The following is a 27,962-nucleotide window of genomic DNA, read 5'->3' as shown; positions in this document are numbered from 1 at the left end:
GCCGCACAACGATGCCTACCGATGCGCAGGGGTACTGTTGATGAAAAACTTTCCGGATCCAGTCTGACTTCTGGGGGTAATTCTAAGGTAAGGAATCTATCACTACGTGTTTCTTTCAGATATGTTGTTACACTAGCCCAACCGCAAAGTACTAACTTTCATTTGGGGCCACCAAAAATACCACCAAAAATAGTACCTCAAGTTAGCCAATTAATGTAATATTAGACCCAAATGAATGCTGATGTTGGATTGTACTTGTTAATATTAAGGTGACTTTAGAAAGTAACCACTTTTTTGCCCCGAGCTTCTAGTTGCCGTTTCTGATACACCACAGCAGTTGTCACCTGAGACAGCATGCTGGCCTCTTACCAGGAGATGTGAATAGCTCTCAGGAAAGGTGGGAGTCGGGGGTGTCCCCATCCTGACAGAATGGCCACAGTGGCTTGCATCTCCTCCAGAAGGGGGAAACCCATTGCAGAACTGTTTTTTAAGAAGTGGTGGCTCATTTTATTGATCACACCTCAGGAGTGTGTCCATAGCTCTGGTACAGGGAAGAAGGCTACTGACTTCTTAGATTTGGGTAGAGATATGCACTGTGGCAGTGTTTAGTGGCAATCCCCAAGGACGTGTTGTAATAGTAGGTAGGGTTGCTGAGTGGGAATTTTGCACACTGTGAGAGGGTACAGGGACCTACCCTAAAGACGAGCCTCCCGTTGCAGGTATCAGCACAGCGCCGTACTCACGGACTACGACGTCCATGTCCTTCTGCTGTTTCCATACAGGATCACGCAAACAGCCGTGACCCGGAAGGACCGCCTCAAAACACCGGAAGGAGAACTCCGGAACCAATGAGAAGGACGTCAGTTGCAGGGTACGGGAAGAGAGGAGAAGACGCGGGACCGGAGCCGAGAAGAGAAGACGCGGGACCCGAAACGAGTGGAGAAGACGCGGGACCGGAACCGAGTGGAGAAGACGCGGTACCCGAGTGCAACAGTGAACCCTTGCCGGACGACCGAACAGCTGGAGATCCTGAAGAAGAAGAGGAGAGCTGGTTCGAGGACTGGTGGTGGCCGGAGGTGGCTGGGGAGCGGCCGTGACTCAGGAGAGTTACGGCGGGAGCCGGTGAGTACAACCGACTCGAGGATACAAAGAAAAGAAGGGAGGGACGAAAACCGGGGAGGAGGGTGGACTAGGCACGGGCATGTTTTCCTTCGTTTCTTGTGCACGTTGTTGAATCTATCTTTGGACATAGCATTCTTGCACATTGTTGAACCTATCTTTGGCCATAGCATTCTTGCACGTTGTTGAATCTATTTTTGGGCATAGCATTCTTGCACATTGTTGAACCTATCCTTACCATAGACTGAACGCCATATACGTTACCCCCATCTATTCCCTAACTTCTTAACTTCGAATCGGTGTTGGACAATATCCTTGGCTGACATCCATTCTTAATGGCACTAGAAAATCTTAGAGCACCGAGGTGTGGTGAAGGATAAAAACAACCACTTTAGTAAAGAATTCATTCTTACGGTTCCCTTTTGTTCTTTTCACTCCTATGAGCCTCCGGGGTAACCACCCCGGTCCAGAGGAACCAGGAAAGAAGACAACACCTTTTTCCGACCCTTCCAGCTCACCGGAAACCTCTGACGAAGACGAAGGACCACAAGAACACACCTTACACCCTATCCCAACTTCTTCTATTATCAATAAACCTCTTTCTAAACCTCTACTGCAGCCTCCACGCCTGTTTATCAAACCTGCCCTCCCACACACACATTCGTAAGAGAGTCCTCACCACTCAATAATTCGAAATTGGGATTAACATGGCACCACTGACTCAGAGAACACTGCTGTACTCGGTAAGAGGAAAAGAAGGACCGTGCCAGCTTACCATATGGACCTCAGAAAGAAAGGCTGGCCCAAGAAAGCCTGCACCTGCTAAACCAAGACAGCACTTTGGACACAGAAGCTAAATAACACCTGCATATCTACAGTGCCCAGCTGACCAGTTGCCAGTGGACTTGCCCTAGACTTCGCAGATGTAGCCAGTGAGATTAGAGTCCTAGTCCTCAAGAGGTGACCCAGGTCCTGGACCCTTGGCTGGTTCTGTAGTGTACTATTTCACCCCACAGAACTGCAACATGTGAGCCTGAAGGAAAAGATAACTGTTTTGCATCATGTGAGTCTGAAGCAAACGATAACTGTTTTTGGGTACAGAAACCGAGGCTTATGCACTACCGCTACTTGCCAGTTTGTTGGTAGCCTTGAATGCCATCAAGAACCAAGGCCTCCACGACCTCTGGACTTTGCCTGTCCACCGACGTCAAACCCAACATCAAGCTGTAGAGGACCCCGCCAACACGCCCATTGTCAGGGAAAAAGGGAAAAACCCTGGAATGTTTCTAGGTGCAAAGGTAAAAAGTTGACAGGGACCAACTTGGCCCCTGCATCTGACACGCACACCATTGCGGTCAGTCTTAAGCCTTGACTTTGCCACGGACCCTTATGTCCAAGGTTCATAAACTGCTGCTATAAGTGAAAATCAGTGATTTCCAAAACCTTTTGGAGTGAATTATGAAAACCTTACAAACATCATAACTGGTTCCCTTCAGCAGATTGTTGTTGTTTTTGGTGTCTATGTAGTGTCTAATGCAGCAAAAGCTTTGAGTTGTGGTAGCTGTCATGATATGTTGCTTTTGTAGTGCTCTAGTTCTAAGATTATAGATGTTAAATTGTAGTGTGCAGGTAGAAGAGAAACTAGGAGTAGCAGGGTCTGGAGAAGTGGATGTATCTCCCTTTGTATTCCTTCATAGTATAGTCAATGCGTGGAGGCACAGAGAGCAACCACTTAGCCACAGTCCTTTCCTTTTTCTTGGAGAAGCCTCTGGAAGGCTTACACTTTTTCCCATCATATATAAATATCAGTAGGTTTGTCCTAACCTGTGTTAAAAGACCATTACAACCAACTTTAAAAAGACAAAAGTGAACAAGGAACTAAGTAGGAAGCTGAGTAATGGGCGGAAGAGGAATGCATTTTTTGGGGTGCTGCAATGCCTCAATAGTTAAAGCTACATGAGTACCTGCTGTAGCCCTTTTATGTAGACACCAATGCTGCACACAGCTATGACTTAAAATATTATTTTCATGGCTCTTAACCAAACAAAGGGCTCTAAATGCACAGCCTCTGTGATTCTATTGTGACAGCCATCAATCTTTGGCTTCCCCTATCACCTCAAATAGTATGCTTTAAGATTTGGCAGATGAAGGGATTTAAAATGTGTTTTTGAAAATAATCTTCTCTCCTCCCTGAAAGGGAAACCCACCATTCATACCACCCAATACTTGTCTTTGCTTCCATGGTGGTTATTCGTGTTCGCTTATTACCTTCAGGAAGAGGATTGGCTGAGATGATGCACTTGAGAAGGACGGTGGTCCCTTCAACAACCATGGCACTCTGCACAGGGATCTCAAAGACTGGGGCTTCGAGCGGATCCTCACCCGCTGAGACATAAGAATCATCTGAGGATTCTGCAAAAGAAACGTGGAGTCAAAGCTACTTTCATCAGGAGTACAGTAGGAGGGAGGAGAACAAAGAAGTGAGAGTCTGATAGGGAGATGTTTGAGTAATACAGAAAGAATGTGTTGCTTGCATGAAAGAAAAGTACATACCAGTAATTCTACTTCTTCATCAGGTTATCTTTAATGAATTTAACCACATGTAGGATTGAGGAATACAGTAACTTCTCTTATAAGAAAACGTATACGATCATGCCAATACAAAGTAGCATTTAATAAATGTCTCTAGTTTTTTACATTTTTACATGTTCAAGTTAGAATTTAAAGGATAATTTGGATAAATAACTTACCAATGACATTCTTTTAATGTCTTTAAGGAAATACATGTTACATTATTTTAATCCTATTTCTGCACAGTAGCACTCTTCACGGTAGTTATAAAAGTAGATAACTTCTGCTTGCATCCAGGGACCCCAGAGAGCATCAATTCCAACTTTAGAATATGTATCATTAAGAAGTGAAAATCAAGACATTTCTGGCCTACCGGGCATCAGGCATTTCAGTCGGCTGGCAGGGCAGGGGCCTGTTTCACTTCCAGTGGGGGCCGGTTACGCAGCTTGGGACCTGCCAGCCATGTTCCTAAATGGATTGCTTCTAAATAAAGAATGGCCATTGGTGGAAATAGTCAGAAGTAGACCAGAGCATCTCCCAGATAGTATCCTACACACAATTTGTTTTCCATCAATTTATTTTTTAAAGCAGTAAAACATATTCATGCTCCAGACAAATGTTACAAATATTCTCTAGGAACTATACCCATGCACACAGCATATTATTAATACACCATCATTCTGACAGTTCAATAGGTCTAGGCTTTCCCTTAACCCATAGATCACAAACAAAGCTATTTTTTTAAACTTCTTTATCCTCCCTTTCAATACATTCCATCAATATGAGGTTTGCCTCTTGCGACTCATCTACAGCTAAAAAAAATGTAGGTGCTGCCACAACCCCGCCATTTGGTTATCACGAGATATGCTACCTATTTCAAGAGTATTATAGTCATAGTTTGGCATTTCAATATGATCATTCGTATGGTATGATCCGCTCTTCTTGAACTTCTGTACTGGCACATCAATTGTCTAATTTTGCTTCTAGATATACACTGGCATTTTAACTTAGCCATTCTGGTGTTTTGATAAGCTTTATCTGGTCTCTCTCCATGGCTTTCTAATATCAAAGTTTATATACACCCAATCGCAGACGTATCTCTGAACTGACCTTATTCCGGTAACTTTGCTTGGATGATCCTCTATTCCTGTTCACCCAGTTAGAGTATGTTATCCATTCAGGTGTAGCTATTACCAGCTGGATTGACCTCACCAGGCTAAACCTTTCTTGAATACACTGGTCACTCTTTCTTGAATGTCGTGGAGAAGTGTGGCTCAATGGTTAGAGCGGCAGACCCTGATGCAGAGGTCTAGCCCGGGACCAGGGTTCAATTCCCGCCTCGGCGGGTCTTGGGCCCAATTTCCTCGGACCTTATAATTCTCGCCTCGGTGCCTTTTCTAATCATGAGTCACACTCTGCTACTCTGGGCAATAGCTTGCTTAATCTCCACAATGGCCCCAACAACGCTAGGATGTCTGGCTTCACCCTGGGGGTGCCCAGGAGTGGGCACTTCACAGGGAAAAGCCAGGAAGGGTTCCACAGCGGTATGCGTACAGCGCCTGAGATACCCTTTCGGGGGTCGATTCGGGCGCTATACAAGTACTACTACATTTACATTTGAATGCGGGTAGCTCTTCCTCAGTGTTACTGAGCAAGTAGATTTAGTCTACAGAAATATTTTACACTTCCTATTAGAGTTCATTTAACCCAGGCTCAGCCCTATTCTCTGGACTTGTGCATCAATCATATCAAAGAACGCCAAAAAGCTGTTGAAATATAATATGCTGAAATAATTCCCAGACACACTCGTATACTGATACGGTAGTGCTAAAATAAGTATTGGAATGAAAGGCCACTTATTCATAACCGACTCTTTCATAGTGTAGCTCGAGACCTTCATTATGAAACTGATATTTCTCCTGCACAGTAAGAGAACAATTTGGACTATTTCAAAGAAATCTTAAATATTCTATTCAAGAACAAAGATTTCACCTTTGCATGCCATGTTCTACTACCATCTGAACGCTCAAAAAGGGTTCATTCTGACCCATTTGATAACCTTTACATGGTAAAGATGCAACTGACAACCCATAGATGCCTTTATCGACAGACCACTCCTTCCCCTTGAACAGCATTACACAAGACAGCATATGAGAAGAAGTCCTCTATTTTAACTGATCCCCAACAGAACTTGCTGGTAAATCCTACCAACCCATACAAGTAACAGACTCTGGATTCAGTCGGCGTATTAATCATTAAGAAATAAGAAAGTGAACAACTTATGCATATGGCCAATTCAACCCATGCTCTCCCTCAACCTAAACAAGGACCTAATCCTTCCATTAAACTAAGACACATTAATGCACAATCAGCAGATAAAACTGCCTTGAAAATATGCTTAATCCGAGTACCATCTCTGATGTGTAATTGAGACATGATTCAAGGACTATTCAAGCCTCACCTCTGATGGCCTGTTTTCCCATGATTACAAGATTATCCACAAAAAAGAGGATCCTAGGGATGGGATTCTTTACCCTCTGTCCCCGAATTGTATAGAAATCTTAAATCTCAAAGTTCTCATTGTTTAGGAAGGTAATTGCATTCTGCCAGAAAAAAAACATTATTATGGGAGATTTTAACCTGTGGTTGGAGAGTCCTTTTACAAAACCAATCCATTACTTGATTTGCAGTAGAAATGCTCGGGGCTTTACTTACATGGTGAACGGTTTCACCCATACAGTGTGGCATACACTGCACCTTCTCCTCACTAAAAACATTGAAAACTAAACTTTGTCTGTGCCTCCATGATCATGTTTCGACCTTTCCCAAGCCTCTTCACAAACCTGCCATGTCAGTCATAATCGCGTACCAAGTCGAAGACTCTGCTCTTCTCTTTAAGGAAACCAAACAAAATAATGGAGGAATTTAACAATCTTTATGAAGCAGAAGATCTAAATCTTCTGGCTTGCATTGATCTTCAGCCCTTGCTCTCCACCCTCGATGAATAGATCTGGCTCATTCTCAATAAGTTGGCACCCACTAGCTTAGAAAACAGAATACGAAGGTCAAACCCACCAACAACTGACATGCTGTGGTTCGCCTAAAATGAATAAAATGCAAACACTTGGAATACAAATGGCAAACCTCCTTATCAGTAACCACAAGTTAGTCTGTAATATGAAAAGAAGATCGTATCAGTAAAGCATGCCAAAAAGCCTTTCTCGCTAAATGTATCAACATAGAAATTGTTAATATTTTTCAAGAACTGTCCAATGCTGAATGGTGAAAATGTTTCCCAGGAAAACCCAGAAATATTGGCGTCATCTGATAGACTCCTAAGAATCTAAAGTCACTAATATTCCTGAATTTATCACTAGCACAACAGCACAAAAATCATATATTCAACCACCATACACCAACGGTCCTTCTCTTCTTTTTTATACCCAAGTCTGAACAGGAAGATACACATCTTCCCTCGAAAATGAAAGCCTCCAACCTCCCATTTGAACATTCCTCTGATGTATTCATAAATACATTTCTGCTGTCTCTCGAAGCTGAGGTCACAAGCTAAATCAACACTTCTCTTCAGCCCTGACTCCTTTAAACAGCCAATTATCACCTCTATTGAAGAAGCCTATATCAGAGGCTTTCTTACATAAATACCTCAATTTTTTTGCTGGAATTCATTTTTTGTTGGCCGTAGGAATCTGTGCACTTTACCACTGCTAACCAGTGCTAAAGTGCGTGTGCTCAATCCCCTAAACATGGTCTGATTGGCATACTTATTTTACTTATAAGTCCCTTGTGGATTGGTATACCATACACCCAGGGCCTGTAAATTAAATATAATCAGTGGGCATTTAGCACTTATTGTGCCACCCAATTAGGTAGCACTTTAAAGCATGGCCTGGCCATGGTAGCCTGAAGGCAGTCTTAAAGTGCCATGTAGACCTGGCATTAAAACCCCCTTGCCAAGCCTTAACCTCAGTTTCATTACATATAAGTCACTACCACAACACTCTCTCATTGGCACTTGGCAGGGCAAGACACACACATGGCAGAGTCCAGATGCTTTGCAGGGTTGTAGAAAGGCATTGATGCCCCTGAGACTTCAGAACAGGGGACAAATCAACACGCACTTGAAGTCACTATGGGTTCAAGTGAGATGGGTTAAGTAATTTTTATTAGCAGGGCAGAGGGTAGCAGGGCAGCACAGCACAGCAGAACAGCTGTTCTTCCAGAGCAGCTGTCCAGCAGCGTGGCAGTCCTTGTAGCAGCACAGCAGTCCTTTCACCTGGCAGAGTTCTTCACTGGTCCAGTAGTGTCGGATTTGGTGTAGTCAGAAACCCACTACTTATACCCAGGTGTGCTTTGAAGTGGGGGTGACTTCAACCCACCCCAGACATGTATTGGAGATAGGCTGCAGACACACAGCGATATAAGAGCCGTGAAATGTCCACTTTCTAAAAGTTGCATTTCTAAAATGGTAATGTTAAATCCAACGATACCAGTAAAGAGGATTTATCATTACCATTCCAAAGATATGAAACATGATACAACTACTCCTTTCTAATCAGGAATTTCAATTTAAAAGTGTATTAAGGAATTCCCAATGATAGCCTATGAGAGGAGTATGCCTCACAGCAGTGAAAAACAAATGTAGGTGTTTTTCCCTATCAGTACACACAAAACTTAAAAGTACATGTCCTACCTTTTACTTACACAGCACCCTGCCACATGGGCAGTGCTTAATTTGTAAAACAATAAGTGCCAGGGCACTTATCAGAGGGTCATTGCACCTTGCACCTTGCCCCTACCAGTGCTGTCAATGACAGTAAACCACAACTACTAACCATCACATGCCTACAATTTGTGACAATTTAAACTTGTGATATACATTAAACATGTCTAATACCTGCCGCCCAAGCTATTTTTATAGCTTTGAGTCGCAAGTATTAGTCATTTTTAATGTAAATTGAACTATTAAAAAACTGTTGTGCTCATCACAAAATTATACAAACATTGCCACCTTATTGCAGGCTGTTATAAGTGATGTGTTGACAATTAAGTGCCGGTGCTAAGGACCCGAAACCACCAGCTCAAATTAAGCACTGCATATGGGCCATCTGGGCCTACATTAGAGGCGAATTATGTGTAATAAAAAGGGAGTTTAAGGCTTGGCAAAGGGATTTAAATGCCAGGTCGAAGTGGCAGTACAACTGTACACACAGGCTCTGTAGTAGCAGGCCTGAGACATGGGGTTAAATGGGTATTTGTGTGGGTGGCACAATCAGTGCTGCAAGGCCACTAGTAGCATTGAGCTTACAGCCGTCCCTGGGGTACATGGTATACCAATTTACAAGGGTCTTACAAGTAAATGAAATATGCTAATTGTGTATACACCAATGTTACAATGTTTAGAGAGAAGCAAATGCTGCACTGGTCAGCAATGGTGAAATGTTCAGAATTCTAAGGCCAACAAAAAGAATTCAGCAAAAATAGGAAGAGGAAGGCAAAATGTTCGGGGTAACCATTCATAGGGGGCCATTTCCCAACAGTTTTGCTTAATGGGTTGCGTAGGGTTGCAGTTCAACAGGATTTCAAATTTGTTTTGGCACACTGACTAAGTCCTTGCATTAAAGGGGTTCAAAATCAGACACATGCAACTCTGGGGCGTGCGGGGACATACCCCCAGAGAAAGAATAATTTGGTGCCCAATGTTAATGATATGTTCTCTGGGAGTACCCCTAAAGTTGCATGGGGGTAGTGTGATGTATTCCTATAGGTTCTGAATCGATCCCCCTATTCCTGACCCTATTCTGGTTAGCAAACTAACAAGTTAACTAGCAGTCAGCCCATGAGGCAGAAAATCCCCATGATGCAGATACCGTTATCTGACGCAGTCACACTACGGCACAGGAACGTGTTATCTGATTAGGTCATAACGCTTGCGATCTAATTAGACAAGCGATTTTTCCTCCAGCCCCTGATAAGGCATACGGAGTTCTCATAACAAATCAAACCTATGACAACCTGGGCAAAACCCTGCGGCCATTGTTTTGATTTCACCGAGAACTTCAGCAAAAGAATGTGCTAACGAGCAAGTCGTATGACATCCTTATTGACGTATCTATGTCCATCCTTACTTCAATCTCGGCACCTTAAAGGTATAAATATTACCGATATTGCCCTATGCAAACACACGCGTGGTGACGAGACGGAGCAGCCATACTTGCCGAAGCGAAGAGCAGAGCAGACCCCGCTGGTGCAGCCCCGCCTTCCTGACGCGCTGAGAGAAGCTGCTTTCTCCTGCCGAGAAATCCAGCACCGGCGTTTCCGGGTAGCCCTCGCAGGCCGCCTGGAATATCGAGACCAGAGACGAGAGATACCATCCCTCATTCAACCTAGATTCCAGGTACAGAACTGAATAACCCCTCGCAGAGAATTCCTTAGTTATTCACTTGGCAAAAACAAACTTAACTTAAACTGTAACTTTCTATTCCCGCCCACGTATTAGGCTTAGGTCAGGTACACGGGGTAGGCGTATTTAGAAACACTAGTTGAGTACGTTTAGTCAAATGTATATGTGTATGTAATATATTTTATTCATTTTAAAACATCTTATGGCTTAGAAACCATATCAATGTTTTTACAGTATTATTTTATACTATTGCTTTTAATGTGTGCACTTTACTTAACTATAAGTATTGCAATAATATCGATCCATTTCTCTTGTATGAGAAAAGAGACTGATCAATAAATAACACCTTTTTATTGAACACGCCCGTCTCTTCCTTTTCTCTACAATCTGATGAGACTAAGAATGCACGTACTGACTGAGTAAAATAAATTGCCTTTTGTTCACACGACTCTCGAGATATACTCTTGATTAGGGGAGAGCAAAGTTGTCATGTTCTATGGTTGTCAGAAACTAAATCCCTTCTTGTCTAATCAGGGAAGTTAAGTCCTCCTTGAACATTCGAGAAAGTTTCTAGTGAACTCTGAGCTAAGCTGGCAAACCCAAAACTTTAAGTCTAGTATCGACAGTAGTAGACCTAGTTAACGTCTGGTCTAGGCCTTTACTGCTGTAGGTATTATTCCAATGCGCAGAGCCTATTGGGATGATAGGAACTACACTACATGGCGCCCAACGCGTTTGGAAAGGGCGATAAAACTAACGTAAGACATTTAGAGTAACTCAGTCGTGCTTTCTCACTCAGACCCCTTTTCCCAAATACTCCAAAGACGTCTGGAGTGGGTGAAAGGTTATATCCGCCAGACCTCGCAGGAGGGAACTCCTATGTATGGTTCTTGGTATAAGTCAACGTTGAAGGATACACTGTTCCAAAATATTGTGCATCTAATCTTTGTTTCCATAAGAAACGTGATCTGCAAACAAACAAAATAACCTTTTGGACAGTAAAATGTCAGACAATGAGGATGAAAGAGAGGCAGTTAGATTAGCAACTGAACTCGCAGCAGCTGATGCTACCATGCAAGCAGCAGACGAGGATATAATACTCATCCCGGTCATCAAAAGGAGATCTATAACTCTAAAACTTATAGAAAATGGACTGACACCTAGAGGTGGCACAGTCATATTCGTAATTGAGGCACACGAATATCGGCAGACAGAGGTATACTATTCATGGATACATTTTCCAGCAGCAAATCCTGTAACAAAGTACTTCCACTATTACAAAATAGAGGAACCTCCTGAAACGTACACTCCCTTCGAGGAGGTGGAAGTACCACTCAAATTTCAAGAGCATTTGCTCTTATTTGATGGCGCCCTAAAACATAATAATCACATCACCAGGCTCGGTCCTTTAGGTAGACCAGGAGCAACGTGGCCGGTCCTAGCCGGATACACACCACATCCAGACATCGATGGTATGTCTGCACCAAACCTTTTAACACAGCTAAAACAATTAATAAAAATACACAGACAATTAGTCCAATATGTGATGCGGACTTCAACAATTCAGCCAGCGATTAAACTTCCACAGCTGACCCCTCACCAGGGGAACACAAATAAAATTACACCACAGAACATCCAGTCCTGCCTAGGTAAAGTACCGGCTAAACGGGAACAAATACCATTCTGGCTAGCGCAGAAAATCACCCAAATAGAGGCGGTGTTTCCAGACACCACCCCGCTAGAAAAGCACAGGATTCTGACTATCTGTCTTCCAATGGGAATCGCACCACACATTGAGGACTGTGACACTTGGGGTACAGTCTTTGCTTCCATCGACACAAAAACGCACGGTGTTCCATCCATTTCGGTAATACCAGATGTGCTAAAACAAATTCAAGATGAATACGGTCCAGAACCCGCTTTAACTCTTGGTATGAAATTACTAAAAGACTTCAAGCAGGTCTCGGCTATATTACTAGCCAACATAAAGGGAGAAGCAGCAAACGTGGCGATCCGCCAGAGGTTAAAAGAGACAGATATAGCAGACCAACCAGCTGAAATTGCCAGAATCATAGAAAAATCCTATGAGGAACTAGGCAGAGATAGTTTAGGTGGGATACCAGTAAAACCGCAACTAATTGAAAGTCCTGAAAAGATATTTTTTAATAATAAATCTACATCACCAAAAAAGAACTGGGATGGAAACAAACAATCCAATCCTAAAGAAAAGAAATTCCAGTCCAGAGGAAGGTCTCCTATGCGAAGAGAAAAATCTCCAAACCAAAGACACAGGTCACCCCAGAGTGACCCCTCTGGGAATAGATATAACCTTAGAAATAGGGATAATATAAAAAAGCCTGATAGATATCAAGACATTGATACACGTCCCTCTCAATCTTTTCAGACTTCCTCGCAGAAATCGGAAAGAAGAGGACGATCAGAACAAAGAGAAGAGCACGCCAAGTCCAAAGACAAGGAACCTGCTCAGCTAAAAAAGAAATTACAATTTCCAAAGAAGAAGGTAGCCAGCATTAAAATAGTTAACAATGCCGAGAATACTGAGGACACAACTGAAAAACGGGGAATGGGCTCAGACAATGCTAGACAGCGCAGCAGAAGTGAGCATAGCTCGCAAAGTCCTTATGAATCATCTGGAGACAGTGGACACGAATGAATATCTTCAAGTGGAAACTGCGGACACCAGAGTTAGCAAACCTCACAAAATATACGAAATAACATTGCGTATAGAGGGGGATAAGACTAGAAAAATAAGGGGACTATTTTGGGATAATCTCTCCAAGGGCTATGATATCCTTCTAGCTGAAAAAGACTGGCCACCAGAGTTTGTCAGGGAGTGCCCTCATGGCGAAGAAATAATTATGCCTGCCTTCTCAAATCAAATTCCAATTCATAAAAAATACACACTTGCCAGAAAATGGGCAGTGGCTCTAGCTCCTGCTTTATATAAAAATCACGTGGGATGGGATGAGGACTCTCCTCCTCACAAAATCCAGTTAAAATCACAACCTACTGCACAAAGGCAGTACCCAATTAAGCAAGAAGCTAAAAAACAGGTAAATGAAATACTAGATCAGCTAGAATACCAGGGGGTGATTGAAACTTGCACCTCACAAATGAACAACCCTTTGTTTCCGGTCTCCAAACCAGACAATTCATATCGTCTAGTTTTGGATTACCGACACCTTAACACATGTTGCAAAACTTTTGCAGTGCAAAACTCACATAGTGCTGCACTAATGAATAACATAGTGCGCAAAAAATACAAAACAACCTTAGACATCTCTAATGGATTCTTTTGTCAAAACATAGCACCAGAGAGCAGATATTTAACTGCATTCTCAATAAATGGCACTCAAAAACAATTCTGTCGGTTAGCCCAGGGGTACAAGAACAGCCCGGGGGTATTCTCAGCAAGAGTAACAGAATTACTACAACTATATGATGATGAAGCTTTATCTTATGTCGATGACATTTACTTAACAGATGATGACTTGGAGACTCACTTGAAAAGAGTGAACACCATAATACTTGGGTTCGCAGCAGAGGGTTACAAATTCAACTTTAAAAAATCCAGAATTGCCCATCTGACAGTCCTGTTCTTAGGATATGAATTATCAAGTGAAGGCAAAAGCCTGGCTGACAATTTCCTAGAGAAATGTGCCGTACTCCAAGCACCTAGAACACTAAAAAACTTACAGTCGATTCTAGGCTTCCTAAATTTCGGAAGAACATACATTGCAAATTACGCAGAAAGGGTCAAACCCCTTTATGATCTGATAAAACCAAATTTTAAAAGATCCAATTGGACTCAAATACACACAGAAATTTTGAGATCCTTACAAACAGACATGCTAATTAAAACAAAATTAGAAACACGTGATAACACACGCAATCTTGTGATTCGAGTCATCCCAGGGAGATGCGGATTCACATACCTGACCTCTAATGAGGGAGAAAAGGTACCAATTGCATTCAAATCACACTTGTACACAGAAGCTGAACAGAAATTCAGTAACAAAGAAAAAATTGTTCATGCAGTTCAAACCGCAATAGCTAGAGAAAAAGATCAAGCTGACGGTAGACATATCAAAGTCAGAACAGCAGAATCAGCTTTTGAGGCACTAACAACACCGTGTAATTTACCAACAACAACATTGAATCCGGAATGGATACAATGGGTGAATTCAATCACAACGGACAAAGTATACTATTACTTTGATCCAGAACTAGAAGAAATGGAAAATTTAGAATATGAAAGAACATTCCCTCTGCCAATCGACATTCTGCCTTTACGACATTACGCCTGTGTAATTTATACAGACAGACATGCTCAACCCCCCGTTTGGGGAGAACAGGCATACAACCCCACATGTGGGATTATAAAAGAAGTGTGGCGCGGAGGTAAACTAAAACCTCTATTAACAAAAACACACTCAGTAGAAACTAATTCAGAACAACAGACTGAAATATTAGCATTGAAAATGGCGCTAGATAATGCGGATTGCGAATTCCCGACACTTATAGTGTCAGATTCATATTACTGCGTCAAATCATATAACAAGGATTTGCAGACATGGATTCAAAACGGTTACAAAGATGACACAGATGCACCAATAAAGCAAAAATTGCTCTGGGAACAAAAAGCTCTTTTACAGAAAGAGCTACCAAAGACTCACGTGACACACTCACTGAGTCATCAGCGTGATGGCGTTCACGTTGCAGGGAATTCATTTGCTGAAACAGCCAGCGCGGCAGCCACTAAATCGGCTCCCGTAGTTCCAAAAAAGCGTACATTAAAATACATTGACGGTGAAACAGTTCTGGCGGTGAAAACGTCATCAAAAGGCGACTGCTCAGCGTTACCGATCAACTATCCACTCAATTATACATACATAATCGATGCAAACTCCGTCCCTTTTGCTCGAATCCCTGGAGTGGGGGATAGAGTGATTCCAAACATGGACAGGAGAAACTTGTTAATCGCAGACGCACATATGGGCGAGGGTCTCAGACACCACAAACTAAAAGATTCTCTGGAAGAATTACAATCAAGGTACTGGTGGCCAGGCATGAGCCTGCGTCACACCATGTTTGTAAAAAACTGCCCAAACTGCAACAGAGATCGCAGTGGGGAGAGAAACAGTTTAATACCTCGTCGTTTTACTCCAGAAAAAATCAGGAGTAAAAAGGAAGGGTTGCGATTAACATATACAGGCTAGTTTCCACTTATAATGTAGATCACCAGCACTCGGCTGACGTCTGGACTGTTATACAAAGATTTGCGAGTCTAAATGGCATATACGCTAAGAGCATGCTACGTTTGACCATTGTCTTCACTCTAGCCCTCCAGCCTGAGGGGAAACATGACCAAATGAGCATAGCCCAGCGGGAATCTTCTCACTTCTTTCCTGAGGGTACGGGATGGTGTAAAGAAAAAACCAAGGCATAAAGCAATCTATAACGGAAAGGATATTAGGTTCGGGAGCTGGGTGGGTCAAACATCTAATAAGTGTCCAACGTAGTCTAAATAACTTGCCAAGAAATTCTCTGAAGGGATTCAGTGCGTACGAATTATTATTCGGAACTAGGATGATAATCTCTGACCTTGACAGTCAGACTTCAGTGGTGAAAGAAAAAAGCTTTGATATCAAAGACCGTTTGGCTATTTTGCAGGACTTAAACAAAACAAGAAAAGACCTGAGCAACATAAAGTTGAAACAACAGCCAACAACCACTGAAGAACCACCACCTGTCCCAGCAAGACCTGTCTGGATTCCAAAAGTCGGGGATCTAGTCAGGGAAAAGATCGCGGTAAAGAAGGAATTTGGGCCTTCTTACAGAAAAGCAGTTCCTGTCTTGTCTGTCAACGGGACAAGATCAGTTGTACTACCGCCACTTGCTGGTAAAAAGGAGAACCGAGTTGTATCCATCGACCTGGTAAAACCACAATCATGTGGCCGATAACAAACAGTAGGCCAAGTGGACTCCCCATAAGTAGCAGAACGCCAAGGTTTGCTACCAGTACAGAGGTCCTAACGAAGAGGCTCATCACATTCGAAACGCCTACAGAAGAACAACAAGGACTATGCAACAATGCAATAGAACTCAGACCTCTGAAAACCCAAATAAAAACATTTAGCAGAGACACGCCAATCTATAATGAAGTACCAAGTGAACATGCAAAAAACAGAAATCCTGAAGCAATTGGAACAATTGACAGAACTGCATCCGGCTACTTCATAAACTTCGATGATTCCTCTGAAGGCTTCAGTGAATCAAAGACACAGCCATCATCAAAAACCTTTAAAGATAAAACTAAAGAACTTTTGAAACAACTGAAAAAACATATCTGATTTCTCCATGGATTGAATTTTGGGTGGGTTTTGGTGCATTTATCCTCATACTTTGGCTCATCATGGTACTTACTTTGGGACGCTTCATTGAGGGAAAATATGCTAAAATGGACACAGCAAGTCAGAAAATCAACTTGATCCTCAAACCACACACATCTTCACACGTCGATAAAAGAGAACTTTCTTCAGTCAACTTCACAGCCAATCCGATACCTGGTGGGGTAGCCTGGGACAACACTGACTATGAAATTTATGGTCCGGTCGAGATCCTGAAATATCCACACCAAATTAAGATCTCCTTGAGTGACTTTGTAAAACCAAACTCATTTGCTGATGATTGGGACTTCGAAAGCATTAATAATATGATGTCTGACTTAGTAATGTCTGCTAAATTTACCAAACATGATTATTTGCAGGGTTCTACAAATTATGATAGTATGTACTGTTATAACCACTATGGTAACCATTTTTTACATAGATCTGCACAACCTAGAAATGTTTTAAATTATAATCAATGGGAACATTGTGCAACCCCTCCAAAAGGAAGCTCAAGAACCGTTTACGACAAATATTCATATTTTTCAGGTTTTAACACAAGTAATGCTGAAGCATTTTATTTTAAATTGTCGAACAAGACAGGAACAAAAACCATGATAACAAACACAAAATTAATATATTCAGACTCATTTTTTGAAAAAATGAATACTTTTGGTTTTGATTATTGGGACAAAAATGTTGAATTGAAAAGTGTTTAGGGTACAAAAGAATGGCAAGTACAGGGTATAGAAGCTTTGTTTAGAGCCTGCATGATCCCAGAACAAATGATATTTTTAAATGACACTGTTCAACAAACTACCTGTCTTGGCTTAGCCAAAATCAAAGACTTAAACAAACCGTCTATTCCAAAGCCAACAATGTTCAGCAATAGCTCTACAGATGAAGAGATAGACGTAAATTATGTATTAAACCAAAACAGAACACATCCTGATTGGAAACAGTGGTTGATCTGGCCCACAGATACTAATAACTGTCAAGACAGATTCCTGAATAAAACACAGGGGTTCAAAATGACCAGGCCAGACCCTAGATATCCCCAAAGACATCACCCAGGGATAATAACCACCTACAGTGTGGGCAAATTATGCCTTCAGTGGCTACAAACTTCCACACTGGCAGAAATTAAGCAACACCTAACTTTACTTACTGATGGTGCTGACTTGCGTGATTTCATTATGGGACCACGCAAACAGCGTCAAAAGCGGTTCATAGCAGCCTCTGTATATGCAGCATACAATGAGGCCTGGAAGGTTACTCAAATTGAAACAGCAGAGAGAATACGGGAAATTGACCGTATTAATTTGGAAAAATCACTTTCTGTAGTGGACAATGGGTTAATGACTCTGTCCTCCAGAATTTTTTCTTTGGACAGCATTGTGTCTCCAGCAATCGACATATTATCGCAAGACTTACTGTTATTACAACACGGTCAGTCACAATTGCGCTCTATTGTACAGCTTGGCTGGACGTTACAAAATCTGCGTTCAGGCTATGTGCCTTGGCGTTTAATCAACACAACGTCACTATTCCAAATCTTTAACCTTACTGATAGACAAATCAGTATGGCACAAAAGGGTGCTGATTATACAATCCTGAGCATTGAGAAACTCGAAAGATTACCAGTGACAATGTCAGAACGACCTGTCAGTGAATGGATAATACATGGGATAATAAATATTCCAATCTCAACCTTCAGGTTTCAATACTGCCAAAAATATATACAGGCTGGCATGTACGAGAAATTGGGAAAGGGGTACCTTAAAACAACATGGAACCTGCCCTATTCACATGCATGTGTCAGTAATAAAGGACAGAAAGTGTTTCTTAGTGGCAACAATTGTGCGATGTCACTAAGTGGCACACTTCTGTGTAACGGAATTAGTTTGCATGGAGCCTGTGAAGGGAATTCATACAACCTTTCATGTCACCAGCAAGGCGCACCTGCAACAGAAATAGAACCATTCTTTCAAAGACTCTATAATGGGAGTTACATTCTAATTGTAGACCGCAGATGTTGTAGTCTTATGCCCGGGACTCCTTATCTAGTAACTACGACTGCGATGGTCAAGTGCTGTGGACGCTCATTGTTCCCCAGCTCCTTTCCAGACAGGGAGGCAAGGGCATGGCCCAATTTGAAAATTACTTCTATTCGAATAGATACTTTAAGCAGAATGAAAACAGTGCTTCTTCAGACGCCTACAAGGCTCACGTCATCAAAAGAAACGTATGATCTACAAGTCGCAAGGACGACTGCAGAGATACATTCATTGTTTTCAACTAATTCCCCCATACATTTCGCGGAAATTCTAAATGAAATCTTAAATATTTCTGATACCAATGGGGTCTCAAAGGTATTTAAGACAGTATTTTCGATGGCATTAACACCATTCAAAGCCATACTGGGTATTTTTCCAGATTTCGTCCATTCGATTTTTGGCGGACTTCCCCTGATCTTGGGACTAATTGCAGGAATCCTATTCTTAGTCCTTATTTTTCGTTATGGCAACCCATGTCACAGACAAAACTCTTGCGACAAGGGAAGAAACAATCCTAGCCATTGGATACCGGGACCGGATATCAAAAATCCTGGGACTCTCCCGGCTTAGAGACCTGAACATGACTTGGTTTCTATCATTTCGACCAATGTGGCAAAGATGTGTTTTACCTGTATTAAGGTGTCTGCTATGCGGAGAAGAATGCGTGTTAGACACCTGTCTGACGCTACAATCGGATGCGCCAATGGATGCAGAAACATTGTTGAGCCCGATCAAGGTTCACGCTTTGTGCTGCCCTCAAAGGCTACCAATCCTGATGACGGCATTCGTGGAAGCTTCACCACTACGATTGATGGGTAGTGAAGTTCAAGATGAAAGCAGCATCGAACAGGTACGACCTTCTGTCAGTAATGCGAATCAGAATGTCAATGGAGACAATCATGCGTACGAATGCATGATTACACCTATATCCGAGTTAGTGGAACTTTCCCAGGAAGCTGTTGACAGTTTTTTCGAAAGCCTAAATGATATGATGTTCTCTCCAGAACAAAAATAGAGACTTTTGAGCAAGCTCGCACACGGCGTTCCCTGAATTCGGCCTTCAACTTTAAAAATAAAGTCACATGAACAATTTTCCCTCCAGTTCATGGACAGCAATTTTTTCAAAAGCCCCAAAATATTTTTGCATATTTTTCGGGACACTATCTTCTGCTTAAAGTAAGAACTATTCTTAAAGAACTAAGATTCCTAAATTTAGATAGCTTATAGACATTAGCTGCCCGCTGGTATGTTCATAAATATTTTATTCTGTGATGGAATGGTCTCGAACTTTTTTTCTGTATTAAGAGCCATTTCATGTGTAATTCTCATATACCAAATAAGCAATAATGTATACTAATGCGATTACTTTGGCGTTATTCTACAGCTTGAGTGCATACAATACACATGTCTGCAATTTTTCCGTATATTTGAAAATTTCAAAATGCATTTATGTATTTTGGGGTGGTAAGGTATACACTATACTCTATAGTATGTTGTACTATGTTATACTATGCATAGATTAGTAAATATGACCATAGTTAGCGTGGAGTGGGTGTGATGTATTCCTATAGGTTCTGAATCGATCCCCCTATTCCTGACCCTATTCTGGTTAGCAAACTAACAAGTTAACTAGCAGTCAGCCCATGAGGCAGAAAATCCCCATGATGCAGATACCGTTATCTGACGCAGTCACACTACGGCACAGGAACGTGTTATCTGATTAGGTCATAACGCTTGCGATCTAATTAGACAAGCGATATTCCTCCAGCCCCTGATAAGGCATACGGAGTTCTCATAACAAATCAAACCTATGACAACCTGGGCAAAACCCTGCGGCCATTGTTTTGATTTCACCGAGAACTTCAGCAAAAGAATGTGCTAACGAGCAAGTCGTATGACATCCTTATTGACGTATCTATGTCCATCCTTACGTCAATCTCGGCACCTTAAAGGTATAAATATTACCGATATTGCCCTATGCAAACACACGCGTGGTGACGAGACGGAGCAGCCATACTTGCCGAAGCGAAGAGCAGAGCAGACCCCGCTGGCGCAGCCCCGTCTTCCTGACGCGCTGAGAGAAGCTGCTTTCTCCTGCCGAGAAATCCAGCACCGGCGTTTCCGGGTAGCCCCCGCAGGCCGCCTGGAATATCGAGACCAGAGACGAGAGATACCATCCCTCATTCAACCTAGATTCCAGGTACAGAACTGAATAACCCCTCGCAGAGAATTCCTTAGTTATTCACTTGGCAAAAACAAACTTAACTTAAACTGTAACTTTCTATTCCCGCCCACGTATTAGGCTTAGGTCAGGTACACGGGGTAGGCGTATTTAGAAACACCAGTTGAGTACGTTTAGTCAAATGTATATGTGTATGTAATATATTTTATTCATTTTAAAACATCTTATGGCTTAGAAACCATATCAATGTTTTTACAGTATTATTTTATACTATTGCTTTTAATGTATGCACTTTACTTAACTATAAGTATTGCAATAATATCGATCCATTTCTCTTGTATGAGAAAAGAGACTGATCAATAAATAACACCTTTTTATTGAACGCGCCCGTCTCTTCCTTTTCTCTACAATCTGATGAGACTAAGAATGCACGTACTGACTGAGTAAAATAAATTGCCTTTTGTTCACACGACTCTCGAGATATACTCTTGATTAGGGGAGAGCAAAGTTGTCATGTTCTATGGTTGTCAGAAACTAAATCCCTTCTTGTCTAATCAGGGAAGTTAAGTCCTCCTTGAACATTCGAGAAAGTTTCTAGTGAACTCTGAGCTAAGCTGGCAAACCCAAAACTTTAAGTCTAGTATCGACAGTAGTAGACCTAGTTAACGTCTGGTCTAGGCCTTTACTGCTGTAGGTATTATTCCAATGCGCAGAGCCTATTGGGATGATAGGAACTACACTACAGTAGAAATTCAACAATTCAACCCCTGCATCTCTATTGGGTGGGGGAGGTGGAGTACTCCCAGAGAACATATCACCCAACATAGTTACATTTTGCCCAAGCATACTGAAAGAGATTTATGTTATGATGCAATAATAGTCCACTAAGCAGCTGATGGAACTCCACAGCCTCCCTTTCCCATCTCCGCGAGCTTCAAAACTAGGTGCACTATCTATAAAGCCATCATGGCTGAGTCACTGCCTACCTGTATATAAATTTCACCAGCTATGCTGACTTTCAGCACACTCACAGCCAGGTCACCAATGAAAAGGAGACAAAGCATTCATTAAAATTAAAAACAAATAACAGGCCTTCTCCATCTATGCACCTGGGTCAGGAAATGATAATCTGGTCCACTGGGAGTTCCTGAACCATGATCCAATTTAGAAAAGAGCTACTTAAAGATGGATTAGTTACTTACCTGTAATCCTAGTTCTCTTCCAGGGGTATCCTCATCAAAGTCATAAGCATTAGAATATTCCCGCCCATGCGCGGGACCCCGGAAACAATATATTATATGTGCCCCACATATATATAGACATATATATATAAATATATATATATATAAAAATAAGCAATTGCAGCCAAATAAAACAACAGAGCTGTAATATGCTGTGAAGAATTTCCACCATACAGTGTATTTTGCATTAGAAACATGAGAAACAACACCAATGCTTGTTTAGAAACTGTTTTAATGCTTAAAAAACAGTAGAAATTCTCATAACACACTGTAAACATATACAGCTCCCAGGCTGCATTGCAAATCCCCAGTCTAAAAAGACTGAAAAGCTAACCTGTAGCTGAATGCACTAAAACTGACGCTGTGCCTTTAAGGCACCTCTGCCCCTAGCTTCCCATCATGCCTCAGGGGTTACAGTTAGGTCAGTTGTTCTTTTCGGAGACTGAAAACCAAACCATGGTAATAACAGGTTAAAAAACATCTCCTATGTAATAAACAAAGTCCTTTGCCCGGGGAGGCGGGAGGGTTGCTTATGACTTTGATGAGGATACCCCTGGAAGAGAACTAGGATTACAGGTAAGTAACTAATCCTTCTCTTCCAGGGGATCCTCATCAATAGTCATAAGCATTAGAATAGAGTAGCGAGCCTCACCTCATCCCTGCGGGCAAAGGAATCAACAGATAACATTCATATCCGTAGGCCCAAGAATAGGCCTTACTCTACCCAAAAAGGTTTCTCAAGGAGGCTTGCCCTACTTGAGAATCCGCTCTGGAATCAGACTCTAGGCAATAATGCCTTGTAAAAGTATGGACTGATTTCCATGTCGCAGCCTTGCATATTTCTGACATAGGAATGTCATGCAAAAAAGCTATTGTGGCTGCTTTCCCTCTAGTGGAATGAGCTTTGGGTGAATGCAACAAAGGTTTGCCAGCCAGCTGGTAAGCTAGTTTGATACAAGAGACAATCCATCTGGAGATGGATCTTTTGGCTGCTGCAAAACCGGTCCTCATTGCACCATAATTGACAAAGAGTTGGTCTGTCTTTCTGGTGTCCTTCGTTCTTTCTAGGTAAAACTTTAGCACCCGTTTAAGATCTAACGAGTGCAACGACCTCTCAGCTGGGGTCGATGGGTTAGGAAAGAACGAAGGAAGGGTAATCGTTTGATTTATATGAAAATCCGATACCACCTTTGGAAGGAAAGATGGGTGAGCCCTCATTACCACTCTGTTGTGGTGAAACACAGTGTAAGGTTCCTTGGTGCAGAGTGCTTGTATCTCGCTAACCCTGCGCGCAGAGGTTATTGCCACCAAGAAGGCCGCCTTCCAAGTGAGATGATGCAAGGAGGCCTTGTGTATAGGCTCAAACGGTGTAGACATCAGTCTGGAGAGAACCAGGTTCAACTCCCAGGGAGGAGAAGGATTTCTCACAGGGGGATAGACCTTCTTTAATCCCTGAAGGAAATCCTTCACTACTGGGACCTGAAAAAACGATGTTTGTGTAGGTGATTTTCTGTACGCTACTATGGCGGATAAATGAACCCTAATAGAAGCGTATTTCAACCCTGATGTCGCTAAGTATAGGAGGTATGGCAGGACTACCTCTTCTTGCCCTTTGGTGGGATCAAAGCCATGGTCCTTACACCAAATGAAAAATCTTTTCCACTTGAACGCATAAGACGCCCTTGTGGAAGGTCTCTTTGCCTCTCTTAAAATATTCATACATTCCGGAGGCAGATTTAAGTGTCCATATTGCAAGACCTCAGGAGCCATGCAGTCAGGTTCAGCGACGGGAGGTTGGGATGCAGGATCCTCCCGTCCATCTTGCACAGCAGGTCTGGCCTGCACGGCAGACGTCTGTGTGGACACAGCGACAGATGTAACAGATCTGGATACCACCATTGTCGCGGCCAATCCGGAGCAATTAGGATCATGTCCATGCTCGATCTGATGAGCTTGGCCACCACCTTCGGAATCAGTGCCAGAGGGGGAAAAGCATAAGCGAACATTCCTGTCCACTCCAGCAGGAGAGCGTTCCCTTGCGTCCCTGGCCGGTGGAACCTGGACGCGAAGGCGTGGCATTTGGCGTTTTCGTCGTCCGCAAATAAGTCTATGTCTGGACGACCCCAGCAACGGAAGAGTTCTTCGACCACTTCGTCGTTTAGCACCCAGTCTGGCTGATCTTCGAAGTGCCTGCTGAGTGCGTCTGCTTTTGTGTTTAGCTCGCCTGGATGGTGTACTGCCACCACCGACAGTCCCCGAGCCAGAAGCCAGTGCCAGATTGTCTGGGCCTCCAGAGACAGAGGGTGAGATCGAGTTCCTCCCTGCTTGTTCAGATAGAACATAGTTGTAGTGTTGTCCGTCTGAACCAGAACTTTGTCCGTTGTTATTGCTGGAAAGAACGCTTTGAGCGCCAGATGAACTGCTCGAAGCTCCAGCATGTTGATGTGGTATGTCTGAAGGTTGGTCGACCAGCGACCCTGAATCTGAAGATGACCCATGTGAGCACCCCAGCCTTCCAGAGATGCGTCCGTTACCACAGACAGCGAAGGAAGAGGTTGCTGAAAAGGGACTCCCTGCAGGACATTCCGAGGGCGAGTCCACCACTGTATTGAGGTCAGTGCTGCTTGAGACAGGATGATTCGATCCTCCCAATCTCCAGTCGCTTGGTCCCACTGATCCTCCACAGACTCTTGTAGAGGACGCATCCTCAACCTGCCGTTCGGTATTAGGAAGATGCAGGACGCCATGGAGCCCAACAGAGACGCTACGTCTCGCACCTTTGGACGAGGAACCTGAAGTAACTTTTTGCATTTTTGTCCCATGGAAGATAGTCTCTCTTGCGAAGGAAACGCTCTTCCTAACTTTGTGTCTAGAACTGCTCCCAGATAGTGGATAGTTTGCGTGGGCTGCAGGATCGATTTTTCTGAGTTCACATGGAGGCCGAGCCTGTGTAGCTGTTGTAGACACAGGTGACAGTCTTTGGTGGCTTGACGAGGCGACGGACTCTTCAGGAGCCAGTCGTCTAGATATGGGTACACAAAGAGACCTTTTTTGTGTAGACACACCGCTACCACTGCCATGCACTTGGTGAAGACCCTTGGTGCGGATTTGAGTCAGAAAGGAAGCACTTTGAACTGGTAATGCTTGGACCCTACCAGGAACCTCAAGTACTTTCAATGACCTGGTGTAATAGGAATGTGGAAGTACGCGTCTTGTAAATCCACCGAACACATCCAATCTCCGATTTGTAGATGAGGACATATTTGGTGGAGTGCCAACATGCGAAACTTCTCTTTGACCACCACTTTGTTGAGGAGTCGAAGATCCAAAATCGGTCTGAATTTGCCTTCTTGGTCTTTTTTGGGGACAAGGAAATATCTTGAGTACACTCCTTTCCCCCTTTGGGATAGGGGTACCTCTTCGATTGCGTTTTTCTTTAAGAGGACGCTCACTTCCCTTTTGAGGAGCTCTAGTTGGTACGAGCGAGACTTTTTTGGAGGAGCCGGTTGTGGTTTCTTCCTGAAACGTAGCGCATATCCATTGCGCAGTATATTCAGCACCCACCGATCTTTCGTGATGCTGACCCACTCTGCCAGATGTTGTGCAGCACTTCCTCCCACTGGAGTGGGTAACGGTGTCAGAGGAAGCCACTGCTCAGGCCTTGCCTCCTCTAGGTGTGGTAGAGGACTGATGATGTCCGCCTCTACCTCTGCTCGACCTTCCTCCTCTGTATTGTGGCTTTCCTTGTGGCTTGTTTTGAGACCATTGAGGGGTTTGAACCCTCTGTTGGCCTCCCCGGTTTTTGTTGGTCTTGAAGCGTCGTTTGAACGGTGCTTTCTGTTTCTCCAGACCTACTGCCTTTACTGTGTCTAACTCAGTCTTCATACGGGCCATTTCCTGATCGGCATGCTCCCCGAAGAGTGAAGATCCGGAAAAAGGCAGATTAAGGATGCGCTGCTGTGCATCTGGTTTGAGCCCAGTTAAACGCAGCCAAGAGGATCTCCTCGCACATATCCCATGTGAGTAGTTATGTCCAGCTAGAAGGGCGTTATCTGCTGATGAACTAATCATTTGGTTTGCCACCAAACAGCCCTCCGTCACTGTCTCCTCAAAGTCCTTCTGGTCCTCCTTGGGCAATTTCCCTTTGAATCGTTCCATGGAGTCCCATAGGGCTCTATCGTACCTTCCCAGAAGGGCTGATGCACTAGAGACTTTCAGGGATGAAGCTGCTGTGCTGCATACCTTGCGTCCCCAAGAATCTTGTGTCTTGCTGTCTTTGTCAGGAGGAACTGACGAAGAAGGAGCGACTGTGTGATTCTTCCTAGCTGAGGCTACAATAACTGAGTCCGCCGCAGGCTCACCTTTAACAAAGATAGGATCTGAGTCGGCCGGCCTACATTTTTTCTGGATACGAGCCGGTACTGCCCTGATCGTTGCTGGCGTGAGGAAAACCTCTTTGATTGGGTCCATTATTCCTGGAACTAATGGGAGCAACGGCCGTGTATATGATTTGTGATGAAGGGTCTCAAAAATCACAGTAGTGGACACCTCTGGAGTGGTCATCTCTATATTCAGTTTGTGAGCACCCCTTTGCAAGACGTCCAGATATGTGTTGACGTCGTCAAGAGGGGAAGCTCTTGAGCGAGGGCTGTCTGCCAGCGTTGGAGAGTAATCCCCTTTAGAAGATCCAGGTGAAGATGGAGGGGAGGATGATGGAGTTCTTCTTCTCCTGTGGTGAAAATGCTCCTTCCTCACCGGTGATCTCCTAGGTCGTTCCTCCCTTCGAGGAGAACGTGATACCCTCTGATGTACTGGAGATCTCGATCTCTCAGTCCGTACCTCCTTTCTCGGTGTTCGAGATTTGGGTTGCTCCCTCCTTGGCGATCGGGAGACCCTAGGGGCATGCCACCTGTCCGCTCCTCTCTCTCGTGAGCGTGATTGGTGAATGGCAGGACTCTGTCCATCTGCCTCTTCTGCTTGCTGAAGAGGGGAGCTGTGGACTGGACTCAAGTACCTTTGAAGTCTCTCTGGTGCCTTAGAATCCTTCCAATTACTCAAAGGAGCATACCATCTTGGCGAGAGTCTTATATGTGAAGTGTACCCCCGCTGGGGACTCTTTTGAACCGGACTCCTACTCCTAGAAGATGACCCCGTTGAACCCGAGGCACTTGAGGAGGAATGGAATGAAGCAGATTGTGTCACTAGGACTGTCGAAGGCACCGAAGGAGATCTCCGTCTCACCGGTGTTGGAGGACGTCTCAAAAGCCTTTCCCTCGACGTCGAACGCCTCTGCGGCGTCGACGGGGTGATAACCTTCGGCGTTGACTGCTTCGACGTTGACCTGTGGTCCCTCGACGTCTATCGGCGATGATGCGCCGACGGCGGAGTCTTCTCCCTCGACGTCGAACGGCGTTGCCCTGCCGTCGACGGAGGTCTCGACGTCGAACGGCGTTGCCCTGCCGTCGACGAAGGTCTCGACGTCGAACGGCGTTGCCCTGCCGTCGACGGAGCTCTCGACGTCGACCGAAGTTGATCTGTCGGCGACGAAGATGGCAATCGACAATGTCCTGTCGTCGACGAAGCCCTTGATGTCGACCTGGCATGTGGCGACGGCGGAGGATCGGACATCCTCGACGTCGAGCGCCGACGTGCCTTCGATGATCCCTTCCTCGACGACGATCGTCCGAGGGGGCTCTTGCTCCTCGACGCCGAGCGCGTCCGCGGAGACGTCGGCGGAGGTGTCACACTCTTCGAAGCCTGTCGACGTCGAGACGACGGCGAGTGTGATATGTCTCTCGACGCCGACCGTCGCCTGGTTGACGGCGGCGGAGTTGACTTATGTCTTGACGTCGATCTTCTCGTCGACGGCGATCTCGTGGCTTCTCTCGACGCCGATCGTCGCCTAGTTGACGACGGCGGAGCTTTCTTCGACGACGGCGAACTTCTTTTCGACGACGATTT

At 43.8% G+C, this 27,962-nt stretch overlaps 1 protein-coding gene across 4 annotated transcripts in view; it reads right to left on the bottom strand.

Moving 5' to 3' along the window:
• SPEG (striated muscle enriched protein kinase) overlaps positions 1 to 27,962 on the bottom strand; it is a 1,484,310-nt gene that overhangs the window by 961,356 nt on the left and 494,992 nt on the right. For all 4 annotated transcript variants that reach the window (XM_078679189.1, XM_078679190.1, XM_078679187.1 and 1 more), the window contains exon 5: positions 3,388 to 3,531. In XM_078679189.1, coding sequence (XP_078535315.1) covers positions 3,388 to 3,531 — 144 coding nt within the window. The remainder of the gene's footprint in view (positions 1 to 3,387; positions 3,532 to 27,962) is intronic.

This window comes from Lissotriton helveticus, chromosome 3_1 (genome assembly GCF_964261635.1).
Source record: "Lissotriton helveticus chromosome 3_1, aLisHel1.1, whole genome shotgun sequence".
Lineage (NCBI taxonomy): Eukaryota > Metazoa > Chordata > Amphibia > Caudata > Salamandridae > Lissotriton > Lissotriton helveticus.
This window is presented reverse-complemented; position numbering and strand designations above follow the sequence as displayed.